Source organism: Thunnus albacares, chromosome 7, assembly GCF_914725855.1.
Source record: "Thunnus albacares chromosome 7, fThuAlb1.1, whole genome shotgun sequence".
Lineage (NCBI taxonomy): Eukaryota > Metazoa > Chordata > Actinopteri > Scombriformes > Scombridae > Thunnus > Thunnus albacares.
The window spans coordinates 8,556,860-8,580,815 of NC_058112.1; the positions used below are offsets into that span (position 1 = coordinate 8,556,860).

The window sequence follows — 23,956 nt, forward strand, 5'->3', positions numbered from 1 at the left end:
ACATTTAAGGGTTCGTTGAAAACTGCCATCATTGTCAGGCGACATAACAAGCATGCAGTCAAATTGAGAATCTCAAATTTTAACAAAATTTTAGTTTAGATTTATTGGAAGGGAGTAATAGACCACAAATAACATACAGATCATGCACTGTGGCCTAATTACAACAACAATATCCCTTTATTCTGTATGTATGTAACTTTGTACTGTTCTAACACTGTATGATGACAGAGAGGGTGAATTACAGACTGTGAAGAGACAGTTAAATGAAGAATCGAGTATAAAATGTGTTGATTTTATAAATAAACCAAAGTCTGGCAACATTTTGCTGAGTAAAACACACACATAATTGTATTTCTTCAGTATGAATCAAACTGTTTATTCATGTCAAGACACTCAAAGCGCACAATTCAAAGTGAATAATATCACAGTGTGTCAGGAATGCACTGCAGAGGACAGTTGTGATTGAAATGAAATAACCCAATGACAAAAACAGACAGAGAACCCTCAAACACACTTCATGACAGTTCTTGAGTAGCTGCTTCAAGTGTCACCACTGAATGCTTGGTGAAAAAGAGTATAGCACACTGCGATTGAGCATGTCGTCTCCATCGCATTATAATGTGTAAGTACCCTGTATAAAATGGATCATTTTTATTATTGAACCAGGATTTAATTCAAGTCTGTTCAGGCAAACCTAAACATCACTGATTGCTTGTCATACAGATTTACAGTGATGATTGCTGGTAGTTTTTCTCATCAAACTGTTGATTGTGACAAAGGTGCAATTGCATATTGTTACTGTTTAAACCTAAAAGAAAAAAAAAGTGAGCTTGGTACCTAATGCAAATCTGCATTAACATGATTAAAATCACACAGACCTTTCAGAGCATCTCTGCTCCACAGTAATTATTATTGAGCCACTGGAATCCGTACAAAGTACCTATTGAGTTTCTTTTCAGATGTCGGAAATGATTCTAACATGTACCACATCTTACCCTAATGAGGGCTATTTAAAGCTACAGCTTGTCAAACTGAATTGAGAAAGCAGTGTTCTGGTTAATGCCCATTTTTAAAAGCAACAGAAAAGAAAATACAAGAAAGTAACAGAAGACAGAAATGAGCAGAGCCAGCCTTCTGAGACAGATCAGAGCATCTATGGCCTCAACCAGAAATAAGCAGCCGTGCACACAGGAATACTCCATGTATCATACATAGATTTAGATATATAAAATGATTACAAAACAAATTTAAAGTACCATTACTTGAGTGGGTCCACTGTACTGTAGAGGATAAACACAGCTCCAGTAACAACGGAGACTTGGGAAAACTATAATTCTTTAAGTTTCCAGACAGATGAGGAACAGCAGAGAGAGGAGGAATGATGAATGGAAAGAAGGAGATCTGAGCATCAACTGATTGAAAACAGAAATCCCAGATGACGAGTGATAATCTTCAGCATTAGTACAGTATAGTTATTTGATAGCAGTTCACATCCAAAACTATTGCTGTGGCTCAAGAGACAAAGTCACTTTCCACATTTTATCCTGTTCCATGTTTCATTGGGTGGAGAAGATCAGTAGAAGAAAAATCTATTGCCATGTTATGTTATAAATCTGTGTTAAAGTAATAAGTGCATGGATGCACAGGTCAGCTCTCACAACACAATCCTCTTATTTCAGACATCCACACAGACACACATATATATTTACATACACACACACACACACACACACACACGTTGTAGATGCACTCCAGCATATGCACACACTCTACTGCTCAGTCTGGCTGAAGTCGTAGCAGAAGTTGTAGTTGCTCGGCGGTTTGGGGACGACCGGTGCGCTGTCGGGGATGGGAACGTTCTCCAGATCTAGGAGGCGGAGCTTAATCTCCATAGAGAGGAGGATCTCCAGCTCGCTGCGCATGGATTCGCTACTCATGTCCCGGCCCAGGAGGACGCTCAGTCCGTCTGTCCACAGGCAGAACTGACAGAGAGAATTAGCCAGTGAATATAGCGTTTATATTCTTACTCTTCTTGCTGTGTATTATCATGCATGCAGAAAAGAAGTAAGAATGAAGCAGAAAATCTACAAAAACATTAATCTATTTCAGTAAATCTAGGGGTTTAGGAAAGTTTGGGAAAGGTCATGCAGAATCCAGATCAGGACTCACGTCAGTTCTGGAGGGGGCGATGAAGTTCAGGCTGTACTCTTCTACATCATATGTGATGCTAAATGCCAGGTCCAACACCTCCTATAGGGAGAGACACACATATGAATGCAATGAGACTTCCCATCTGTTACGGGAGGTGAACGTGACCATAATCTGAGAAGTTTAGGAGTGCTGCTGACCTTGTTCTGTTTGCCTTTGTTCTCCTTCATGTGAGGACAGTCTTTTCCCGTCAGCAAGCCTTTGATATCTGCTACTGGAACTGACGGATGAGGAAGAACAGAGAAGTTAATTTGATTAAAAATAAAAACAATATATCATCATTTATTACACAATATTCCAGCATTAATATAAATTCAAACTGCCCAAAGAACTTTGCCTTTGAACAGCAGACGTCGCCCCAGTCTTCACCCATCGTGCATTAGTACTGTAACACTTGCCACATCTACACATGCACACATGTTAATATTATTTTCCAGTTACCCTGCCCAGCTTCAACTCACTCTTCTCCTGCAGTGTTTCAATTGGTGGATTGTCCGTGTCTTCCTCCACGTCACCGTAGTGAAGCATTTTATGATTGGGCGACAAGCGGCAGTACCACAGTTTATCTGACAAAAAGCAGCCAATCACAGACCATGGTTAGACAGACAAGGGAAATTCTACTGTCTTTATAGGGTGTGTGTGTGTGTGTGTGTGTGCGTCTCACCCTGTCTGCGTCGGCTGCTAATCTTCCTGAACATCGTTCCCTGACACAGCCTGTTGAGTCTTTGCTGGCGGATCAACTCGAGCAGCTCTGGCTTTAGACGCTCTTTGAGCTCACTGGAAAGAAGCACACAACAACATGCTCTGTCATATTGCACACAGTTTGTAACTTAAATATTGTGTGAAGGAACTTTGGATTGAAGACGGGGTTTACAAGTAAAGACAAACAAAAGGGATCGCACCACAGACCAGCTGGCCAAGAATGAATCCAACCTGTGTGGTTGACCCTCTAACACACTGTTACACTCAGTGTTTAGTGACAAACAGTGACATAATAAACAGCGGCACGGCTGCTGACCTGTCAGCTGGTTCCATACGGGTGGAAACTATCTGGAGTCGTCAATACAGGCTCTGCTACAGACACTGTGTTGCTTCACTGTTTCTGTTTTAAAATCATGGATGGAACCATCTACTTACATAACCAATCTCTGAATCCTGTGTGCATCACAAGGCCACTCAAACAGAATTATCAAGTCTGATCAGTTCTGCATTGCAGAAACATCCACTCTAACCAGTCTTCAGCTGGTATTTGGTCTGGATATAATTTTAATTGTTTCCACAAAATCAGTTTACATTTTTTTCTTGACTGAAGAATCTTTCCTCTCAGTGATCTGAATTTCCTTGTCATGCTTCATATAGACACAGCGACCCATAAGATTCGGTATGAGAATATGCATATGTCTGTAAACATCCAGCTACTCACAGTACAGGTGGAGCAAGAGTCTCCTCCTGGTGCAGCCTTTCTGTCTGCCGCAGTTTGAGGATCTCGCTGTAGTTCAAAGCATTAACCTTGTTCTTGAAGAGCTCCAGGGAGGTCGGCTTACTGGACAACGTCCTGGTGATCTGCTCCCTCACTACCTGCATCACCTGGGGATGGAGAAATGGCGACAGAGAGGTTACATACTGTGAGGAGGATACACTAATGTAAACGATGAATAACAATAAATGTGTTCTATGTTCAAGTGCAAGTTGAATTTCAACAAGGTCCACAATAGTCCATGCAAATATGATCAAAGGGACCCTTTTCCCTTGCCAAAATTTAGCCTAAATTTGGAGCATTATTTAGCCTCCTTCCCGACAAGCTATCATGACATGGTTGGTACCGGTCATCTAGTTTCATATGATGATATCTTCACTCTAGCTAAAACTGAGCCCGCTTCAGCCTCTGAAAGAAGGTCATGTGTTAATATTTTTTAATGCATTAAATATTTCAAATCAATTAAAAAATGAATGTGTTAATTAATGCACTAAAAATTATTTTTTGGTGGTCATTGTATTGCATATCACATTTCATTTATCCATGTAGCAGAGAATTATGCACACAAATCTGCAGAATGTGTGAGAAAATAATCTCAACTAAAAGCTCCACTTACTGTTTTTTTTCTGAGCTTTCAACCCCACCTCAGTCAGTGAATGGTGATGAGAGATTATTTAAGAGATTATTTTATCCTACGTACTGTTTCCAGGGTGAAGAATGAACTACCAAACTCAGAAGAGCGTGTGTTGTTCAGCACGAAAGTAGTGAGCACAAAAACAACCCAGAATTTATCTCCTACGAAATAAAATGACAGAAATACAGAAAATACCTGATATTTAGTGGTTTATATGGGTACCGAAGAAGCTCCTGCAGTTTACTCTACAAGGCCAGCACATGGCCCATAGATTGATAATAAATCAGTAGGAGCGCTTTACTTCCTCTCCTCCACTCTTTCATTCATTTCTCCCTCTAAGCCACACCCCTTGGCTCCAATCCATTCATATATTTTCCCGCCTACTTCTATTATCAGTTTAAAGTTCAAGAGCCAACACTCTCCTAGTTCACGCCGTCTAATCAAGCAAGCCTATACCTACTTCCCCTCTTCTCTTCCCCACACAAGGGCCAGTCAATGACAAGTGTGCTCTTTATTAACCCAGTTAACTGCACCATCCAACCAACACCCTCATACCAACCATGTAGAATTAGTGCAATCAATGACGGTTAAGCTGGGCGGTTATTTTATTGAACAATTATGGTGTTTATTTTCATAACTGGATGTTAACCCCCCAGATGAAGTCTATACAAAAATTAAAGCTATGTTTAATAAAAAATAATATGTAAACAAGTCCCTTCAGATTTAACTGTTGTGGCAATGACTCAGCGTTTGCTACACTCATGTGATAGTTTGTGTGTGTGTGTGTGTGTTTTCTGCATGACTTGTTAATCTGAGGCTCACACACAGGGACGGGGGGTGACCCTGCCTACCCTGAGACAAGAGCTCAGGGCAGTTGGTCCAACTGTGCGCTTGCGTGTGTGAAAAATCTATAACTCCCCTGATTATACGCACCTCAGCTGTAAATAGTGAAAATCTATATAAAAATCTATAGTGCTATGAGACCGGGCCAGCTCCAGCACTATTTGTCCTGCTCTCGCTTCTCTGACACACACAAGCGGCTCTGCTGACCTAGATCATTCCTGTTCACACCCAATTTGACTGATTGTGAACAATCAGCGGCTAAAGTGTAATTTGACCCAGTCAGTGCAGCTTTGTCTACTTTGGAGACGTCTCTCCACACAGTTATGCGCTATTACATATAACGATTACAAATTATTGTGTGTTACAACAAAAAACATCTGCCGATTGGTTATTTATATACATTATGAAATAAAAAGCAGAAGTCTCCACCCAATCCCCGTTGATGAAAATTGAGAAATACCCAACAGCTGTGTGCTGCACAAGAGCTGAAGAGTTGCAATCGGACAAGGGTTTTTAATGTGACTGAACCGTTTATGACCAGAGAATGACCGAGTCTATCCATCTGGCAGCAGTGAAATCCAAACTGTCATTCTATATTGTGTGAACATGAAGGGACACAAAACAAGCGGCTGGAGTTTCACACTGTGACTCCTCGCTGAAGCCCCCTGAGCCAAAATAACCTCACTGTCCAGCAACTTTCACATGACACAATCCTCGGACCTCCACTTCACACTCTGTTATGTCATCTTAACTATGTCTATCATGAACTGTCAAACTTTTAAACTACTTTGGAGTATGGATGACAGATCTGTTGTGTTTTTTTTTTTGTCTCCACTTGACACATTTATAGAAATAACTGATATCAGCTGTCCAATAAACAAACTACTTCATACACATTCAAACCAAGAAACAGTACAAAAGACAATCTTACCTCCATCTTTCCTCCGTTTAGGGCACAACTACTTTGACAAATGTTTCAATCCCAAATCTGAATTCCCCCAGTTGTCGCCAATCAGAGAAATGAGACGGGGATGACAAGCAGTGAAAGTGACGGAGGGAGAGAGACAGAGATCACCTACATGACAGGAGAGGTGCAGGTCTGTGGCTGTTTTGTAAACAGACACCCTGATACTCTCACACACATGCACACCCCCCACTGTCCAGCCCCTCTGTCATTTAACTGAACCGGCCAATAGAAGCGATGACTGGCAGCTGTCTCTGTTCCCTAAAACCCCGCAGCATGTGCACTAATGCTATATTAGTGTGTCTGTGTGTGTGCGCTCGAGGAGGATGGCCGTTATTACAGGGGGTGTATAGATCTACGCAAACACATTCACGTGAGCGCACGCACACACATAGACCAGCAACAGCAGCTTGTAAATATTCAGTGGCCAAAACTAACGGTTGCAGTTGCAAGGGTGATTGGATAGAGGCAGGCTGCTTTGAAAGAAAACATCTCACTCCCACACAACAGCACAAAAACTTCAAAATTTATTCTCCAAGTAATGAAACCTAAATTTGAGATATCACATATACCTCCACCACCTATTTTTCTTTAGTTTCTCTACTGCTCCGCTCCCTGCAGTCCGGCCCTGTCATATTGTTTCCAGAGGTTTTACGTTCCCTCTGTTGTTGTGTAATTACTGCTGATGCCCTGGGCGCTTTGTTTTCCTCGTTTCCTTCTCCCTCTTGTTTCTGCCGCCCACCACGCTTCTCTTTGTCCACCTAATGCCCCTTTGTCCTTGCCCCAAAGCACCCTGGGTAGGGGGCCGTGGGCAAAAACAAAGGCCGGTCTGCTGGCCTGGCGCTCGGGACACTGTCCCGCTCCTGACAGGTCAAAAGGTCACAGAGTTTTATTGCCGCCAGGAGAGCACTTTGTTGATGACGGATGGCTGTGTGTGATGTTGAAATGCGGATCAGGACAAAGGCTCTACCGCTCTCCCTTTCAGGATGGCTGGATTCTCAACATTTCTCCCAGACAAGACCCCGCTGATAAAGGCTTGACTCAACCTATTACCATGGTACAAGTACTACACTGTGGTTGCAAGGTGACTGTGTGTCCTTAAATGCATGCTCAACTCTGTCTGTGGGGGCAGGTTGGTTTGCATAAGAATGGACCTATCAGCAAGGCACAAACTTACACAAATCCACCATAAAATGGCATTAAAACTGAATTGAAATTGAAATTGAAATTTGAGCTGAACTATCTGTGTGTAAACAGGCCTCCTTTCTACTCCTTAAGACTTGGAGACCGGGCCTTTGCTGTTCGGGCAAACTCAGTATCCTCTTTGAAATCTCTTCTTAAGACACACTTTTATCTTATGGCTTTGTCTTAACTGTTGTAAACATTTAAATTATTTTTATCTTGTTTATATATATTTATGTTTTGGATCTTATTTACTTGTATTACCTGTTTTTATTGTAAAGCACTTTGTAGCTTTGCTTTTGAAAGGTGTTATATAAAGAACGTTATTATTACTTGTCTGGAGGAGTTTTCCCTCATATTAAAATTTATGTAAGCTTTCATAGTTCATTAAGGTGATTTATCTCATTAAATGCTTTAAAACCTGCAAAGAACCATTTGCACCATGACTGTCAATGTGCCACTGAGCCATTCACCAATATCTTATAGTCGTTATAATCATTCCACTATAGTAATCTTTCCACTATCATCACCTTAAGTATCCACCTTTAGTATCTTTAGGAGACACAGCTTGTGTCAGAGCAAATTAAATCATCTACCGTTGAACACAGTATTCTTCCTGCTGGGTCCTTTGAGAAGAAATGATATTTACCTGAATGGATATTAAGGCTGATATTGGGTAAGTAGTAAAATAAGTGAGTAAAACATATAAAAGTGGGGTGAGGTGATGTTAGAGCCACAAAACACAGCGTTGGGATGGATATTTTCATCTATGGTCGTCCTACCTCATAATTTAATGGAATCCTTAGAGTAAAAAGAAACCCAGATGAGTTTGAGGCTATCCTTCCTTGTCAAAATCCTCATTAAGACAAAATAGTTCTGAGGTGTCCAGGACTGAGCAGTGAAGCGAGCCATGCTATATTGTACTATGCAAGACTGTTGTACCTTGTCAAAGTCCTCCTGTGTCGCCCTCATCTCCTTCCAGGTCTTGTTGAGCAGCTGAATGCAGACACAGAAGAGCTCCTCCATCAGCCGATCCTGACTAAAGAAGATGGGGTGGTAGTCAGAGCCTGTCTCTGAGGCTGTTAACGGAGAAGGGGATGGAAGAGGTTTGAGATAAAAAGAAAAAAAAAAGAAAGACCATCAGATTAGAGACAGTTGACCAGAGGTTATGCACAAAGCTGTGGCAAATAGCAGGTTGATGGTCAACTTACGGGGCTCTCCGATACGAAGGATCTCACACAGAATGAGTGTGAGCTGGATGCTGCTCCTGGCAAACGGACACTCGTGTTTGTCTTCCCTACTGCTGTTCTCCAGGACAAACTGAGAGAGAGAAACAAATTGCAAATTGAAGCTTGGCCATAAAAATGAAGCCTCTATCAGAGTATATTAGCCACATTTATTGGGTCATTCAATATTTGCTGTCCTTGTGGTCAAGCACTCTTTTCCTGCGTACCAAAACCAATAATCAAACTTATTGTTTATGGAAAGATCCATGTTCTCAATTCTGGATACAGTCAGTCAGAAAAAAAAGTATTATACATATCACAGAAATATCAGTTTAAACACTGAAAAGATAAATCATGCTCACCCTGCTGTAGGCATCAGGATAACGTGAGGCAAAATAAAACATGGTGTCCAAAGCTAAAAGACCAGGTGGCGTTCGCACCAAGTCCTGACCAGGGTTACTATTGTTCTGTAAAGAAATGATCAAAGAACAATATGACTTTTATTACTAGGAACAATATGATGAGAGTTAAAAAAAAACAAATATTACAGTAGAAGTTCTGACAGCAGACACTTACGGAGAAGCCCAGTTTCTTGAACTCTTTGGCGCAGAGAGAGCGTCGTCTCTCGTTGCTCAGACTGTTGTCACTTTCTGACTCAAACGCTGCCTGCCGCAAGCCGTGAAGGATGTCTCTCTGCTCCTGGTGTGACAGGAAGAGGAAGAAGATCAAATTTGCATGTTTACTAGGGAGGTGGATGTTGAGTGGACTTAAAACTGATGTTGAAGATAACCTTAAGCAGGTTATCTATAAAATAAACATATTATTTGATATTATTTTGTATTTTTGTCATGACAAAAATGACCTTAGACTGTAGTCCAAGACTGTAGCTAAGCTGTTGCTTGGTAGTATAAAGGCACACTGTATCTGATAATTTCCACTAAGTGTGAATTTACCTCTTTGTGTTTTACATAATTGCAATATACTTCAAAAAGCAATAAGAGATTTGCCTATAAAATGAGCAAACAGACTTGGTGTCAATGAATAGTTTACATTTTGGATCTGAAATCATTAATCAATGATACTCAAAAATGTGTTTTTCTTCTAGTTACGTCACTTGATTGTTTGAGCTTCACTGTGCTGTATGTGTTTGACACCAGGAGTTTGTTTTCACATTCATCTGCTGAGGGGAGAAGTTTCTCTGTTCTCACCTTAAACCTAAGTTTAAAGGGTGAACCTACGACCATGATTTGTGACATCACAACTAGTTTGGAGCCAATCGTGGGCCAGTATGCACATTACTCAAGTGTGATGTGGAAACGTTAAGCCTCCGGAGCACATACACTGAAAATGGACTTTGCAGTGAAATAGGAGACATCTTGTGCTCAGCAGTTAATGAAGAATATTCATAGATTCTGCATTTTTAATGACGGAGAGGAAGCAGATGTCATTTTAATGATTTTAATGAGGTAATTTAACTTTTTTTTGTGGAATAACCATATCAGACACAAATTATTATTCCAAGCAGAGTATTTTTTTAATATTTAACATGTCTGGAGGGGATCTTTAACAATTTAACATTAACCTTATCATTTAAATTCTTAAAATGTATCTGCGGGTGTAGCAGCAAGTCATACAAATGTTCTTGTTCGTGTCACATCTCACCTGGCTGTAACAGTCCAGTGGCGTCCTCATTCGAGGCTCCAGGTGATTCAAGGTAACTGACTGTAGGACATAGAGGTAGTGGGCCATCTCATCCTGGACTGAACCAGAACTATGGATGATGTTCTGCAACAAATGCCAAGAGTGTTTAATCACATTCACAACAACTGCACCGCAGTGAGGTATTCTTTCATAATATGATCACAGAGATACAGAAAACTTTGTGAAATACAAAAGTAAATAAGAAGAACATTTACTTTATAAATGTACTGACGTAGATTCTTCTTATTCAGGAACGCAAACATCTCCTGGAAAAGAGAAGACAAGGACAGACAGTTACTAGGATGCAATGACGTGTTTCTAACATGGGGTGGCGATACAGGATCAGTAACAAATGAATGGGCTGGACAAGAGTTTCTGTGAGACTTTGGCCTCTGTGACGAAATCATCACTTACTGGTACATGCATCTCTAACCCAACCTCGTTTTGGTCAAGACTAATTTGCTGATAAGAAGGGTGGATTTGTTGACCTACTAAAAAAGTGAGGAAGTGTGATTGTGTGTGTGTGTGTGTGTGTGTCTGTGTCAGTGTGTGCATGTAACAAAGAGAGTCTGAGAGAAAGGAGACAGAAGGCTGAATGAAGGAACTGTTTCCGTACAATGAGAGAGGAGCAGGAACAGAACAGAGGGAGAGAAAGCCTCGACTGTCTACAGCAAGTGTGAGACGACCTGACAGAATGAGATAGTTGGGTCTCTTGTGTGTACGATAATGGTTTGGTTGCTGCAATTAACCACTTTTCACCCAAAGTTGCGTGCATACCAATCTGAGCCTGTCATGTAGTAAAGAGTTAAGATGACTGAAAATGAAAAACCTCAGCTAAGTTAAAATATGCACAGTGCAGATAACACCATGAGGAAGCATGCTTGTGAGTTTGAACAGCTATAAGTAGAAGAAGAACAGTGTCCGAAAACAAGAAGCAAACTGCAGCAGCACCTGTCTGTCTGAGTCTCCGGCTGTTTGTAGTAGTGCCATAAGTAGGGCCATGGCTTTAGTCTGGATTTGCTGATTCGTCCTGAAAGAAGTCAGAGAGTGTTAAACAAACACACAATTTAATATTTCACAGCTGTATGAAAAGGTGTGTTTAGGAAGGGGAACGGGTTGAGATTACAAGGTGTTATTGTTTTAAAGCTTTTAAATATATCATGAATGTATTGTGTCTGACTATGAAGCCTTGGCGTGATAAATGGTAGACAAATGGTGCCATCTGTTTCATGTCAGTGGTATTGTTAATATTAGCACTAATGTTTAACATATTACATGTAACTTCCTGTTGCAAAGACAATGCTGCCACTTATTACCCCCCGGCCCCCCCGACCCAATTATTTCAGCAGGGGGTGAAAGTTTTTCTCTTTCCCTTTAGTGAGGTGTAGATCAACAAATTTTCTAAGTGTTTTTTTTTCTTTGTGCAACACAGAAATACAACAGATTTTCTGCAAAATTGTAATGTTGATGTACAGTGGAAACCGCCTTATAGTGATCACGGTTACAGTGATCAACCGCTTATATGGATCAAAAAGCTCAGGACAGAATCATTCCTGTACAAATGCTGTTTAAAATCATTTGCTTATGGTAATCAAGTAGTCCGCCTACAGTGTTCATTTTAGATGTTTTCATACATGACAACATATGGAAAAAAAATGTTAAAACTACAGTAATTCTATTTTTTAAAATTTTACTCCCATGATAAGTGGCTTTGGCCGTCTGCTTCCAGCTGGCTACGTGAAGCTGGTCCCGTGTGCACATTGAAATCATGATGGGAAAAAGAAAGTAATTTTCTCTCACTGAAAAACGTAATCTCCTTGAAGCTTATGACAATAAAAGGGGGCGGGGGTGAAGGGTGTGCTGGGGTGGGGTGGGGGGTGTCTAAGGAAAGGATCACCGCTCTCTTCGCCTATTCTGCCACGGGGAAAAAGAAGGAACTTCTTGTCATTGGCAAAACTCAGTACCCCTGCTGCTTCAAAAATGTGCGCACACTGCATTTTGAAACAGTCAATAAAATTCAGTAAATAGCGAAGCTGCCTGTTTCATTATTTTATATCCATGAAGGCTAATAAATATACAAATATCAATTAGATTGTAATCTGCATGAGAAATAAAGAAAAAGAAAAAAAAAATGTGGCTATAATAATCATCCGCTTATAGTGATTAATTTGACCTGGACACATGTGATCACTATAAGCGGTTTTCACTGTATAATGAAATGTAAAGACTGACAGAGGCTGCCAATCTCCTTAGTTCTAAAAGTGACTGGAATTACTTTAAAGACAAAAAGATTATTCATATATCAAGAAAATGTAGCGGCACATGTTTTAAGTATTTAATAAATGTATGACCAGTCCAAATCTGTGTTTTGTTGTTTGGTTACTTACACCTGGAGGTGAGCAATAAGCCTCTCCATAGTGACTCCCTGTTTGACTTTCAAGAAGAGGCCGTGGCTGCTCAGAACCATGCTCTCCAGGATGTCCAAGGACACCTGTTGAATCGATGCATCGGTCGCCTTGGCGTTGACGAAGCTGGCGATCTGAAAGGACAGGAGGAAGAAAGGAAGTGCAGTTAAGGTCAGGGAAAACTAATGTGACAAAATACAACAGGCTGTTGAAGAGCAGCAGGTCAAGTACCTTCTCGATGAAGATTGACGAGAGGTTTTCCCAAGAAACTATCCCATGATCCATCAGTTCCATGAAGCCTGTCAGTGTGTGGGTCATGATCACAGCAGGCCTGAACAACACAGACACACATAAACATAAAAGAAATGTATGTATTATGCAAATAAGCCCATTCACACGTTAAGACACAAGAGATACACACAAGTACAGGCTTTCAAATAGCATTCAGACAGCCAGTTTAATCCTCTCAGTAATTTTCTTACTGGTTTAAAGAGTAAATATTTACACTAATGCACTCTAAACCGTTTCCACCATGTCACGGAGCACTAAGGCTTCAGATCTCTGTGCTGCTCCTACGTGCTACAGAAGTTCAGCAAGTTTGTCAGCATTCTCTATGATCATGGAAACTGCTCAACATTGATTCATTAATAGGCTTTAAAGTGGAACTCCAACAATTTTACACATCAAAGTCTGTTTATAGATCTTGGGGAATACTATTACACGTGAAAAAAGTTGTATAAAGCTTTTTGTGAAGACTACAAGTTTGAAAATGAAGATAAAACCTAAAAAAGAAATCTGGGGTTTGTGGAGTTAGAAAGAAGTGTGCTTACTGGAACTCTGTATCCCACTCCTCCTCTCTACTTGAAGCTATCAGCTTGAGGCTACATTAGCTGCTACTAGCATAACACATCCAAATCTCTAACCGACCTGTTGACAGTAAAGTTGCATTGTGGGTAATGTAGGCATCGGGTTTTGACCAGGAAGAAGAATATGTAGAATAAAAATAGATGATATCCCTAGTTCTGTGACGGTGGAAACATTTTTTTCTGCAGAGTACGTGTAGATCCCGTTTGTGTCCCCAAATACATTCAACGGGTAAACTCCACTTTAGCTCAGCAGGATATACATCTAAATATAAAGTAACCTCTTCATCCCTCAGCACCAGTCATATCTATCCGAAAACAGCATTCCAACACAGCCAGGGACACACACTCTTTTTCTCTGTCAGACACACACACACACACACACACACACGGAGTACTAACTCATTAGAGTCTTCTACTATCTTGACCAATAGGAGGTGTCCGTCCCTGCTGATGAACTCCTGAGCAAAGGTTACGTCTGTGGAAACGCCCGCCAGTTGCTTCAGTGAATCACAGCGCACACCGTTGTCCATGCTCTGGATGCCCTTGTACAAGTCATCTGCACAACGGCCCTGTGTTCCCCAACATCACAAAATACACAAAAAGAAACATATATGCTCACACAAACCATTCTTTTCTAGTTGTTCATATGTCATTGATGCTCTTATTTGAAACTGAGTTACGTGCATTGGCAGTGACAGATCAGTGCTGACTCGCACGCAGCTCACTGTAATTTAGCTTCGTGCAGAATGTAAATGAAAGAGTGACGTAGAGAGTGAGAGAGTAAGAGACATGGACAGAGTGAGAGACAGACAGCTGGAGGAATGTGAGAAGAGGGAGGTGAAAGAGGGACGTGGCTGAGAGCCTGGTGGATGCAGACTCACCGGTGCCTTGGTCAGACGCAGAATGCAGCCGTTCTTAATGTCCAGACGATTCTACAACACACAAACAAACAAACACACACACACACACACACATATATATACACACACACACACACACACACACACACAGGAAAAAGTATTTTGAAACCATTAAAACACTGACAGACCACAAGGTAGATGAAGTGGATAAAAGTAAGTGAGATGCATGCACAGACCACAGGGAAGAGAAATATGTGGGATGCGAGTACACAGCTGACCCACACACACAGATGTAAACATCACAGTAACCCACATACACACACTCACACTTAAAAACTGTAGAGAAAGCTATGACTAATTACTACTGACAGTCAGCAGTTTAAGGGCAAAACAATGACACAGAAAAAATGGATAAAAACAATCCAAAAGACAAACAGACTGTGGGCATGTGAATATGCATATGTATATGCGTGTAAGTGTGTATGTATATACAGTATCTACACATGTATATACAGTATCTACACATGTATATACAGTATCTACACATATCTACATATGTAAGCGTGCACTTCTGGTCACCAAAATTGCAAAAGTTAGTGTGTTTGCAGCTCAAACTTGTTAGATAAGTTTAAAAACTCTTGCTAAGGAAGGTAGCTAATTCAAACTTTATGAAAATATGTCGGGCAGTCAGTGCAGATCGCCATGAACAGGAAGAGCTGTTTTGTGCCTGAATTGAAAGCCAACTGTAGAGATTGATTGTAAATCTGGGCAGACAGATTCAGTAAAGATGCTTGGGGCTGCTGCCAGGATCTACCCTGAGAAAAAAAAAACAAAAACACCTTCTTCTATTTCCTTCACTGTGTCTTATCCTTTAAACTAAACAAATCTTTATATGGACGTTTTCTAAAGATTGCTGTTGAAAGCAGGAAATAATCACATTATTACATTGCATGCAGTCAAGCTAATTGTTCCTCACACTCATCAAGAAGCTGCTCTTAAATAGAAACATGTGTTTAACGCCAAACTCTCTGACTTCAAAGTCTGAGTGTAGAAGTGCTAAAACTAAATGCTGGCTGTGTTTCACACGCTAATAACAGCACACTTATGACTTATCTCACTGCAGTTTATTACAATAAATAAAGCATCTTTCTCTGCATTTAATGGTTTTTACAGCCCTGCCTTCAACACTAAGAGTGGAGGGGGGGGGGGGGGGGGGGAGCTTCCAGTGGCAACCTTTTTAAAAAAGGTCACTTGACATCAAGAGGCTCAGTGTCTTTCCAGCTGTTTTTCTCATTTTCTTTCTCTCTCTCTCTCTCTCTCTCTGTCCTTTTTTCAGTCTGTCTCCTTCATTTTTAATAGCATTAATCAAATTCTGTATCCTGGGTTCCATTTTTAAGCCAAGTAACTTCAAGTGGTTTGATTTTCAAGGGAAACACACACAAAAGCAGACTGATCTCCCAAAGTGCTGACAAAGTAGTGATTCACTGATTCACTGCAGCGCTTCGACATCTTAAAAAGAGATTTACATCACGCTTGTCTTAAAACGTAGAAACATCTGAGGACTGACTCAAGTCTGTTGCTCAATTTCTTCAAGATGTGTTTGAATACTTACCAGATTGATTCACTGGTGTGGACAAATATTTATGTTGATTTGTGTAGAAATGTGACTCACCGATTCAGTGATGTATGTCTGCACACCATCAGCGTACTGCAGGGCATAGTTGTCAGGACCTGCGAGATTCCAGCTACACACACACACACACACACAGACACACATACACTGATATAACCGATCATGGTAATAAATAAAGCTGAATGATAATTATATCAAACCACAGAGACACAAGAGTCCTCATCAACTTACCCATCACAGACCTCCTTTATCACAGCAGACAGAGGCTTTTTCTGCACAGAAATACAACAAACAGCTTATAGTCACCAACACACACCTGTTGCATACATGTGGGTCATACCAAAAGGACTTAGCAGACTCTACTATCACAGTATTTTGTCTGTCAGGGAGCTGAACACATGCTACGGTAATGACATGCTCTTATGGGATCAGGGCACCACAGCTATTCTCGCTGGCTGCAAACCTTGTTTGCTGAGAAGAGGAAATCCTAGCGCTCCCCTACGCTTTCTGAACAATGTTACCCTCGGTGCCCAGATCCCTCTTAGTACACAAATAAAAGCCAGACTACTTCCATGTCTGACTCTCAGCTATCCTGCTATTAGTGGTCAGCCCCGCGGTCAACCAATCAAAATGTCTTCGGGGTTCTGTGGTAGACCCAGTGGCTGCTCTGTTATTAGTGGCGGCTGAGAAGGTCAACCAATCAGATGTGTTCAGTGAAGTTGGCTAGACCAATGAGAAGTGTTTGAGGACTGAGAGGATTGGTTGTGATGCACTTGCATTAAAAATAATAACAATAAAAACTGTAGGACATTGAAATATTGAAAATATTTGAATTTTGAAGTATATATGAAGTGCCAGGACTTAAAAATGTGCCAATGTGCCACTTTCAGTTCTGCTGAAGTTTCCAATTGTTGAAGTTAGCAGAGAGTCTAGAAAGTACCTGTTAGATCCATTCTCTCTGTCAAACTCTCTCAAGTGACGTAGAGTATGTGAGTGTGAGATACACACACACACACACACACACCCCTGCTGTCTGGTTAACAGTTTAAACTACAACTAATGCTCAGTCTTGCGCAAAGAAGGGCTACTTCCCCAACGTTTCTAAGAAAACACATGGAAAAGTTCCCCACCACTGCATCTGATAAAAGCCAGTGGGTTTTATTATAATTTAAATGGATGAGTTGCAATAAAGGCTGTTAGGGGGAGTGAATGATAGAGAAAATGTTAAAAAGATGACCTTCAAATAGTCGTGTTAGTCTAACTACCATTCAACTAATTGAATCATAGATGTTTATCATATTCACCGAGCCACTTTAATTATATGTGTGCTGCAGCAGTGTTATCAAACCACATCGGTAAGGAAGTGGAGATAGTCACCTTCTGTAGGCACTGTCATAACACATAGTCACCAAAAAGCAGTACGACACTAATATTATCTTCTTCTTTCGGTTTCCAGTGTGACAATAGTTATCTCAGCATTTCAGCCCTGACATTGTGTTACTCTTAACCCAGAAAGCCCCTTTTTTCTCTGTATCATACACACATATATATATATATATATATATATATATATATATATATATATATATATATATATATATATAAAATAACTGATATGTTTCATGTCAGTGCATGTCTGTGTGGTTTGATATGTTAGAGTTTCACTTCTTTTGTTTAAAAGACAAAACAAAAGTGTTCTACCAAAAATTATTTTTACCAGCCAAAATAATCAATATACTGTGTATCGCCATGGATATGTTATGTCATCATTTTGATCTGATTGGTTCACAGGGTTGAGTAGCCTAATTACCCCAAATGAAACAGTTATGTTTAGGTTTAGTTAATGAGAGCCAGTAATATGGAGGCATTAACATTATCTCAGGCAGACAGTCTTTTGGTCACTTTGTGAAGTGGCAGCTTTGTGATCAGCAAACAAAAATATTTTAAGACGAAGCACATTACATAAATACACATAAGTCCACAACGGAACAGACAACACCTTGTATATGACTCTTCTTCTCAGACTGCTATATGTACACACGATGTCAAGTTTAGAAATAAGAGGGCAATGAATAGACTCTGGTATGTAGTACACTGATAAATTGATGATCCTCAATAAAGAGAGGCCTGACAGGAGAGTTAAGCTGTCTGGAAATACTAAAAAGATTTCTGTTTTGGAAGGCGCACCTGTATATCAGGGATTTAGACACCAACCATAAACTACAATGTCATCGCTTTGAGTTGCATCAATCTCTATATACTGTCTGTGATAAAAGCTGAAGCTGCCCAAAAACTTTTTTTGTGGAAGATGAATTGGTTTTGTGTATATTGTGATGTTCTTGCTTCATGCAGATGTCTGACCATCTGCTGGGAGCTCTGGGATCATTCCCACGTGCCACTAGCGGCAAAGCAAACAAAGTCAAATATCAAAGCTATCCATTAAAGGTTAGCGTTATGGTCATTGTAGCTGTCTTTCGGTTTACCAAGACCAACGGATTAAGCAGCCGGAGAGGAGGTGCTGCCTGGGAAGCTCAACAAGAAACCCCCATGATGGCTCAATGTCAGAACGTTGAGCAGCCAGCTGGAGCAAAGTCTGAGAACAGGCAGACACCAGACACTCTCCATGGATGACTGAGATACTAAGATGACATTTTTATAATTCATCTACCTTTTGCCAGCATTTAGAGCTTTAAAAGGGGGAGTATTTGGAATTGTGTGTGTCTCTGTGTGTGTGTGTGTGTGTGTGTGTGTGTGTGTTACCTGGTCCAGTTGTATGAGCTGGGGGTAGGCCCCAGGCATCTGGATGGCTATCTTCACTATGTCTTTCTGCTGTGGCATTTTGGCACCTCTTGACTGCACCACTCTCTGGCTGTTGATGATAAAAGATAACAAAGAGTCAAAATAAGTCACCGCATCATATCACATACGGAATCTGACAAAAAAAAAAAAAGAGGAAAATCTTTCATGGTGACTTCATTGTTTACCAGGAGGATGTGTGTGTTAAACCATTCAACAATAAAACCAGTAAACAGTCCCAGCCCACTGCAATTACAGATTGAGGTCGTATCTGGCGGGTCGACAAATCACAAGTGTGAATTTTACACTAAAATTTTGTGGCTGGGCTGAAAATCTAGATTCTAAATCTACAAATAATGTTGACTTAGTCTCGACTAAGGCGAGAAAAACCTGATCCATCACCTGGTTGACTTCACTTTTCAAACAGAAACATTTACACGGGGCTTTGCTGAACAATAATGCAGCGATTTTAAAACATGATAAAGTGAGAGCTAACCAATCTGAGAGCAGTTTCTCTGGAAGGTGAAGTGACACGCCCCGTCCTCTCATGAATGACTCATGTCAGTCAATCCGACTATCGTTTTCAATATGAAGTTGTAGAGCGTTATGTTCCTCTTTCACTATGTATGTATGCGTCGAGCCAAACTGAGAGGACTAATCGCTGTCTGTACATGCACTATGGATTGTTGACTCATTCTTCTCCCCTTTCCAACTCACACACACATCATACACACATTTCCTCCTCAGCCTTCAGTCAGCATTCCCAGAGGATACAGAAGAAGCTCTTGTTGTGCTTCCAACCCCCCCCCCCCACCCCCCACCCCCTCCCCCCCACCCTCCTCCTCTTCCTCCTCCTTCCTTGTCCTTCTCCTTTTTCTCCCCTCACTCTCAGCACATGGAAACAATACAGCTGCGTCTGAATTCTTCTGTACGTTCATGAGCTCACGATGAAAGAAAAGAGGTCGAGCTTGTGCCTGCTTGTGTTCGGTGTGATTAATAAGCCCCCACCCTCTGCACGATCTCTCGGATAGTTCGCATACCATCGCCCCACTCTTGAAAAGAAAGCTCTCGCAGTTTATGGTAGGTTTCAAAGCAATGCTCCTGTCAAAACAACCACACGCCTTTACCGTCTTCTCACCTCACTCGCCCCGAGGCGGCGTCTCTCCTGATAAAGAACTACTTCAAAGCAATAATGAAATCGGGGACAACTGAGGCTTGACTCCTGCTGATTTTGATCTGCAACAAGATGCAAACATAAGCACAACAAGTCTGTTTTGGGATAGTTTACATGGACTAGACGGCAAGGAGAGCCTGAGGTTAATGGGTGATATTGCTGGTAACAAAAGATCAACTTTGCTCCAACAAATAACAGTTTGCAGCCTTAATCGTAATGGGATTTGAGGGAATGTAGATTTGTTGAAAGGCAGCTTATGAGTCAGCAAATTCAAGGGCAAACTCCTGCTAACAGCATGTCACGTCTCTGCAACAGCAAAGACCGCCTGTGGATCTTAAGCTGTGTGTATCTGTCTGAGCTGTATAATGATGAATGTGAAACTGAGTCCGTGTGTCAGCTGGATGCCAAATTATTGGTTTGGTTGCACTACAAAGAGGGAAAGGAGATGTGGGTTTTGTGAGTTACACTCTGAGTAAATAATAACGAAGAAGAACTTAAACTTTGATGTTTGCTTATTTAGGTCATGAATATTTAATAATCAGTCATTCAGGGGCTTTAATTGAATAAGACGATGATGTAATGTTATTTTTGTGGCAAAGCAGGTGAAGACGTTCATTTTTCATTTCACTCAACTTCCCACAAGTCCAAGAACTTTTAGAAAACTGCCTTCAAGAAAAGAAAAGGCAGCAACTATGCTACCATCAAACCCCTACACGGTTCCTTGTCTCATATTACAACACTGATATTCTATTAAATATAAAAGCTAAATGGTAAAAGATATAAACGTATTTGGATTTCCTAAACTGACACACAATTACATCATGCAGCAGAAACAGAGGGGAAAAGGTTTGATAGACAAGTGTAGGAAACGCTTGTTGTTTATGTTTGTTGAAACAAACACCAGATTCTGGCAGACGTTAAGTCCAGAAGGGCAGTTTACAAAGTCACATCAGACAAGAGAAGTGAGTTAAAACATTCAGCGAAGTTCAGAGGACTTCCTGTAGACTGGATTTTCCCAGGCTGACGACAGAGCGCTATTAGTCTACGTTCATTATGACCTGTCCGTACATGCTTGAAGCCTCATGCAACGCCTGATAGCGCTGAGCCTGCCCGACATTCTCACTTCATTACAACAAGATGAGGATATACTTAAGCTGGCGGTTTGAGCCTCGTCTCGTTTCCTCGACTGCAAAACAACACACAGCTCAGCGGGATTAGTGTTGTAACCTGCATTCTGACTCATCAAATCTATTTCATACCACTCATTTAATCACATCAGTGGATGATTATACATGTTTAAGAATTACTACTACTACTACTACTACTACTACTACTAAGAGGACAAATAAGATGTTCACATCCAATATCCAAACCTTGTTCTGAGATAATTTCACTGGTTAGATATTCATTTGAAACTACAGGTTTAAGCACTTTAAAACTAGCGGAATTTCTTCAGACAAGCGAAATGACCAGCCGGGAAAACCCTGTACACTAGATAAAGTGTCCATACAAACATATCTTTGGTGGTGTCAGTAGTCGTACAGCTATGTTGTAACCTCATCTCATGAGAAACAGAAATTATGCTGATCAGTAAAATGAAAGAGGGGAAGTTTCACCTCAGTGAGCTCCGTCTCCATGGAGGTTAACCACTGCAGTGAGTGTGTCTGTACCTGTCTGTGCATGTGTGTCAGGTCCTCTAAATGAAGTACATGGAAGCTGAAACTACACCGTCTGTTTGCTTTGAAACAGAAGTGAAGTTGAGGTGTTTGTGCGCTTGACTGTCGCTGCAAAGGTAATCATAATAAACCATTATTCTAATGATAATAAAGTTTAATAAAGGTTATCTATTAATATAATATCCAGTTACATTAAATGTTGCGAGTGGGGCTTTGGAGCTGAAATTTCTCAACAGAAAATTTACAGGCAACAATTTTTATTTCATTTGTCTTTGTCAAGCAAAAGTTTCTTTGATAGTAAACTGAATGTTTGGGTTTGGACAAGTCATTGAAAACCACTTTGGACTCTAGCCCACTCTGAAGAAATATCATATAATTTTGGTCAGTGACTGATTATTAGGACACAAGTAGTACACTATTGTAAACAGGCTGATAACAGATTAATAACCGATCATAGCTGTCATATTAATAGATAGTTAAATATATAAATTGATTGTTTCCCTCTCTATGGCAGGAGAGGGGGCGACAAGTTTGCCAAATTTTACTGTAAAAAGATGTAAAATGAAATGTCTTTCTTGTTGAGCAGCTGTCAGTGGCTGTATTCTCCCATCAGCATGTTGCTTCATTAAAGTTCCCCTTCACTCAAAAATGTGTTTTTCTTCTTGTTCCTACAGTTGGATGTTTGAGTTTCACTGTGCAGAATGATCTATGTGCAGAGTTTGACACTAGATGGCTGTTTTCACATCCATCTGCTGAAAGTGGAAAGTTTCTCTGTGCTCTCTGAAAGTCTGATTTTTAGGGGGCCTACGAGCATGATTTGTGACACCATAACTAATTTTGAAGCCCATCTTGGTCCAATATTCAACTTCTGTGATGTGCAAACTTGAAGCTGGCAGTGCACAAACACTGAGAGTGAACTTTTCAGTGAAGTAGGAGACGTTTTGTGTCCCGCAGTTAAACTTCTGAAATTAAATCTGTTTGTATATTTACATACAAATACATTATACATACATTTAACACATTTAATGAGGGAGGAGGAGATGCAATTCTAGGGATTTTAACAAGATAATTCAACTTTTTTTTCACTTTCATATACATGTCTGGAGGGGATCTTTAAGCTTAAAGCCACAAGCACGTTCAGACCTTTTGTTAGTCTGCAGACCCCCTCCTCTCTCTCTCTGTCTCTGTGTGTGAGTGTGTGTGTGTGTGTGTGTGTGTGTGTGTGTGTAGTGGGAAGCTCTCAGCTGCCTGAAATTCATAACCTGACAGGGTGCCACCCACACACACACACACACACACTTACTATATCTCAAACACAGGACTTAATACAACGTGTTGGACTAAAACCAGGGAAAAAACTCCAGGCTAATGAGATTTAGTGAACTCTGATTTTGACTTTAGAAAGTGAAAAAATATACATGTAACATTCAAATTGTACACTGTAGGCCATTTCTTACGATGGTATTTTATGTTTTACACACTATAAGATAGTTCAGTAAACTGAAAACTGAAGTGTTGCTGCATCAATCCACCCAACTATGGTTTAACATTAACTTTCAAGGGAAAAGTAAACGCATGAGTGCCAATAAACGTTAAAACATCACCTGAACTGTTAGTATTTCAATAAAACTGTGACGACTCCTGCCAGAGCTTTGTGAAAAGAGTCACAGCAGGTCTGTGAGAGAAATGTGAGAGTCAGCTGCACAGCTTTCTGCGTCCTACCTGGTTTGAAAAGGCTTTACTGTCCTGCAGGAACCGCCGCAGTCGGAGCGAGAAACATTTGCAACGGTGTGTTTTCCCACCTCAAAAACAAGCAGGTCAGTCCCCAGAAACGACTCTTACTCAGAGAAACATCTGAGCTGCTCGGAAAAACAGGAGGTAACTCCTTGCAACAAAGTTTTCGGGAATAATTAGTTGACCTAAAAGTTCCGGGTTGGTTTGGAGTAGCTCAGGCGAGGGTTTGTATAAATCTAGCAAGATTCTAACTATCGTCTTCCGGTTATGAGTTTCAAAATAAATCCAACGTGTTTCTCTATAAGCATTAGCGTTAACAAAACTGCCACTATTTATTTATTTCATGGCTTAAATTTCATTCATACACGTCTATGTAAGATTTAACCTTCAGTCCTTTCATTACATCACTGTTAAGACCTCCAACAAATGATTTCAACCAATCATGATTGATATAATGCTTTTATTTTGAAAGAAAGACAATATCCTTTTTGGAAATGCTGTTGCTGCTTATATTTAGTTGGAGTAATTTTTCCTCTAAATTTCCAAGAAGTGGTGGAGGAGCTATAATTCAAAGTTC

The 23,956-nt window shown here is 40.5% G+C and overlaps 1 protein-coding gene across 2 annotated transcripts; it reads right to left on the minus strand.

Annotated features, from left to right (window-relative positions):
• Window positions 1-346: 346 nt before the first annotated feature.
• On the minus strand, window positions 347-23,621 carry elmo3 (engulfment and cell motility 3). Of its 2 annotated transcripts, XM_044357151.1 has the most exons (21): window positions 23,368-23,621; window positions 18,760-18,868; window positions 16,231-16,271; window positions 16,039-16,111; window positions 14,388-14,438; window positions 13,906-14,075; window positions 12,872-12,971; window positions 12,623-12,774; window positions 11,187-11,265; window positions 10,451-10,501; window positions 10,197-10,319; window positions 9,111-9,233; window positions 8,897-9,001; window positions 8,520-8,628; window positions 8,251-8,387; window positions 3,632-3,795; window positions 2,873-2,985; window positions 2,670-2,774; window positions 2,349-2,428; window positions 2,170-2,250; window positions 347-1,982 (listed from the first exon to the last, which is right to left on the minus strand). In XM_044357151.1, exons 2-21 carry the CDS (start codon window positions 18,835-18,837, stop codon window positions 1,770-1,772), a joined length of 2,148 nt encoding a protein of 715 aa, XP_044213086.1. In that variant the 5' UTR covers window positions 18,838-18,868; window positions 23,368-23,621; the 3' UTR covers window positions 347-1,769. The 2 variants fall into 2 exon arrangements, with proteins under 2 accessions (XP_044213086.1, XP_044213087.1); XM_044357152.1 differs by lacking the exons at window positions 8,251-8,387; window positions 8,520-8,628; window positions 8,897-9,001; ... (10 more) ...; window positions 18,760-18,868; window positions 23,368-23,621 and adding an exon at window positions 6,094-6,260.
• Between the last annotated feature and the right edge of the window lie 335 nt (window positions 23,622-23,956).

What these genes read in the sequence shown, in the direction of transcription:
- elmo3 (XM_044357151.1), bottom strand. Translation starts at nt 18,837, where the DNA reads ATGCCACAGCAGAAAGACATAGTGAAGATAGCCATCCAGATGCCTGGG. An exon ending in CCGGAGACTCAGACAGACAG is followed by an intron (nt 10,502 to 11,186) that starts GTGCTGCTGCAG and finishes TCTCTTTTCCAG; the next exon opens with GAGATGTTTGCGTTCCTGAA. An exon ending in TACGTCAGTACATTTATAAA is followed by an intron (nt 10,320 to 10,450) that starts GTAAATGTTCTT and finishes CATTTGTTGCAG; the next exon opens with AACATCATCCATAGTTCTGG.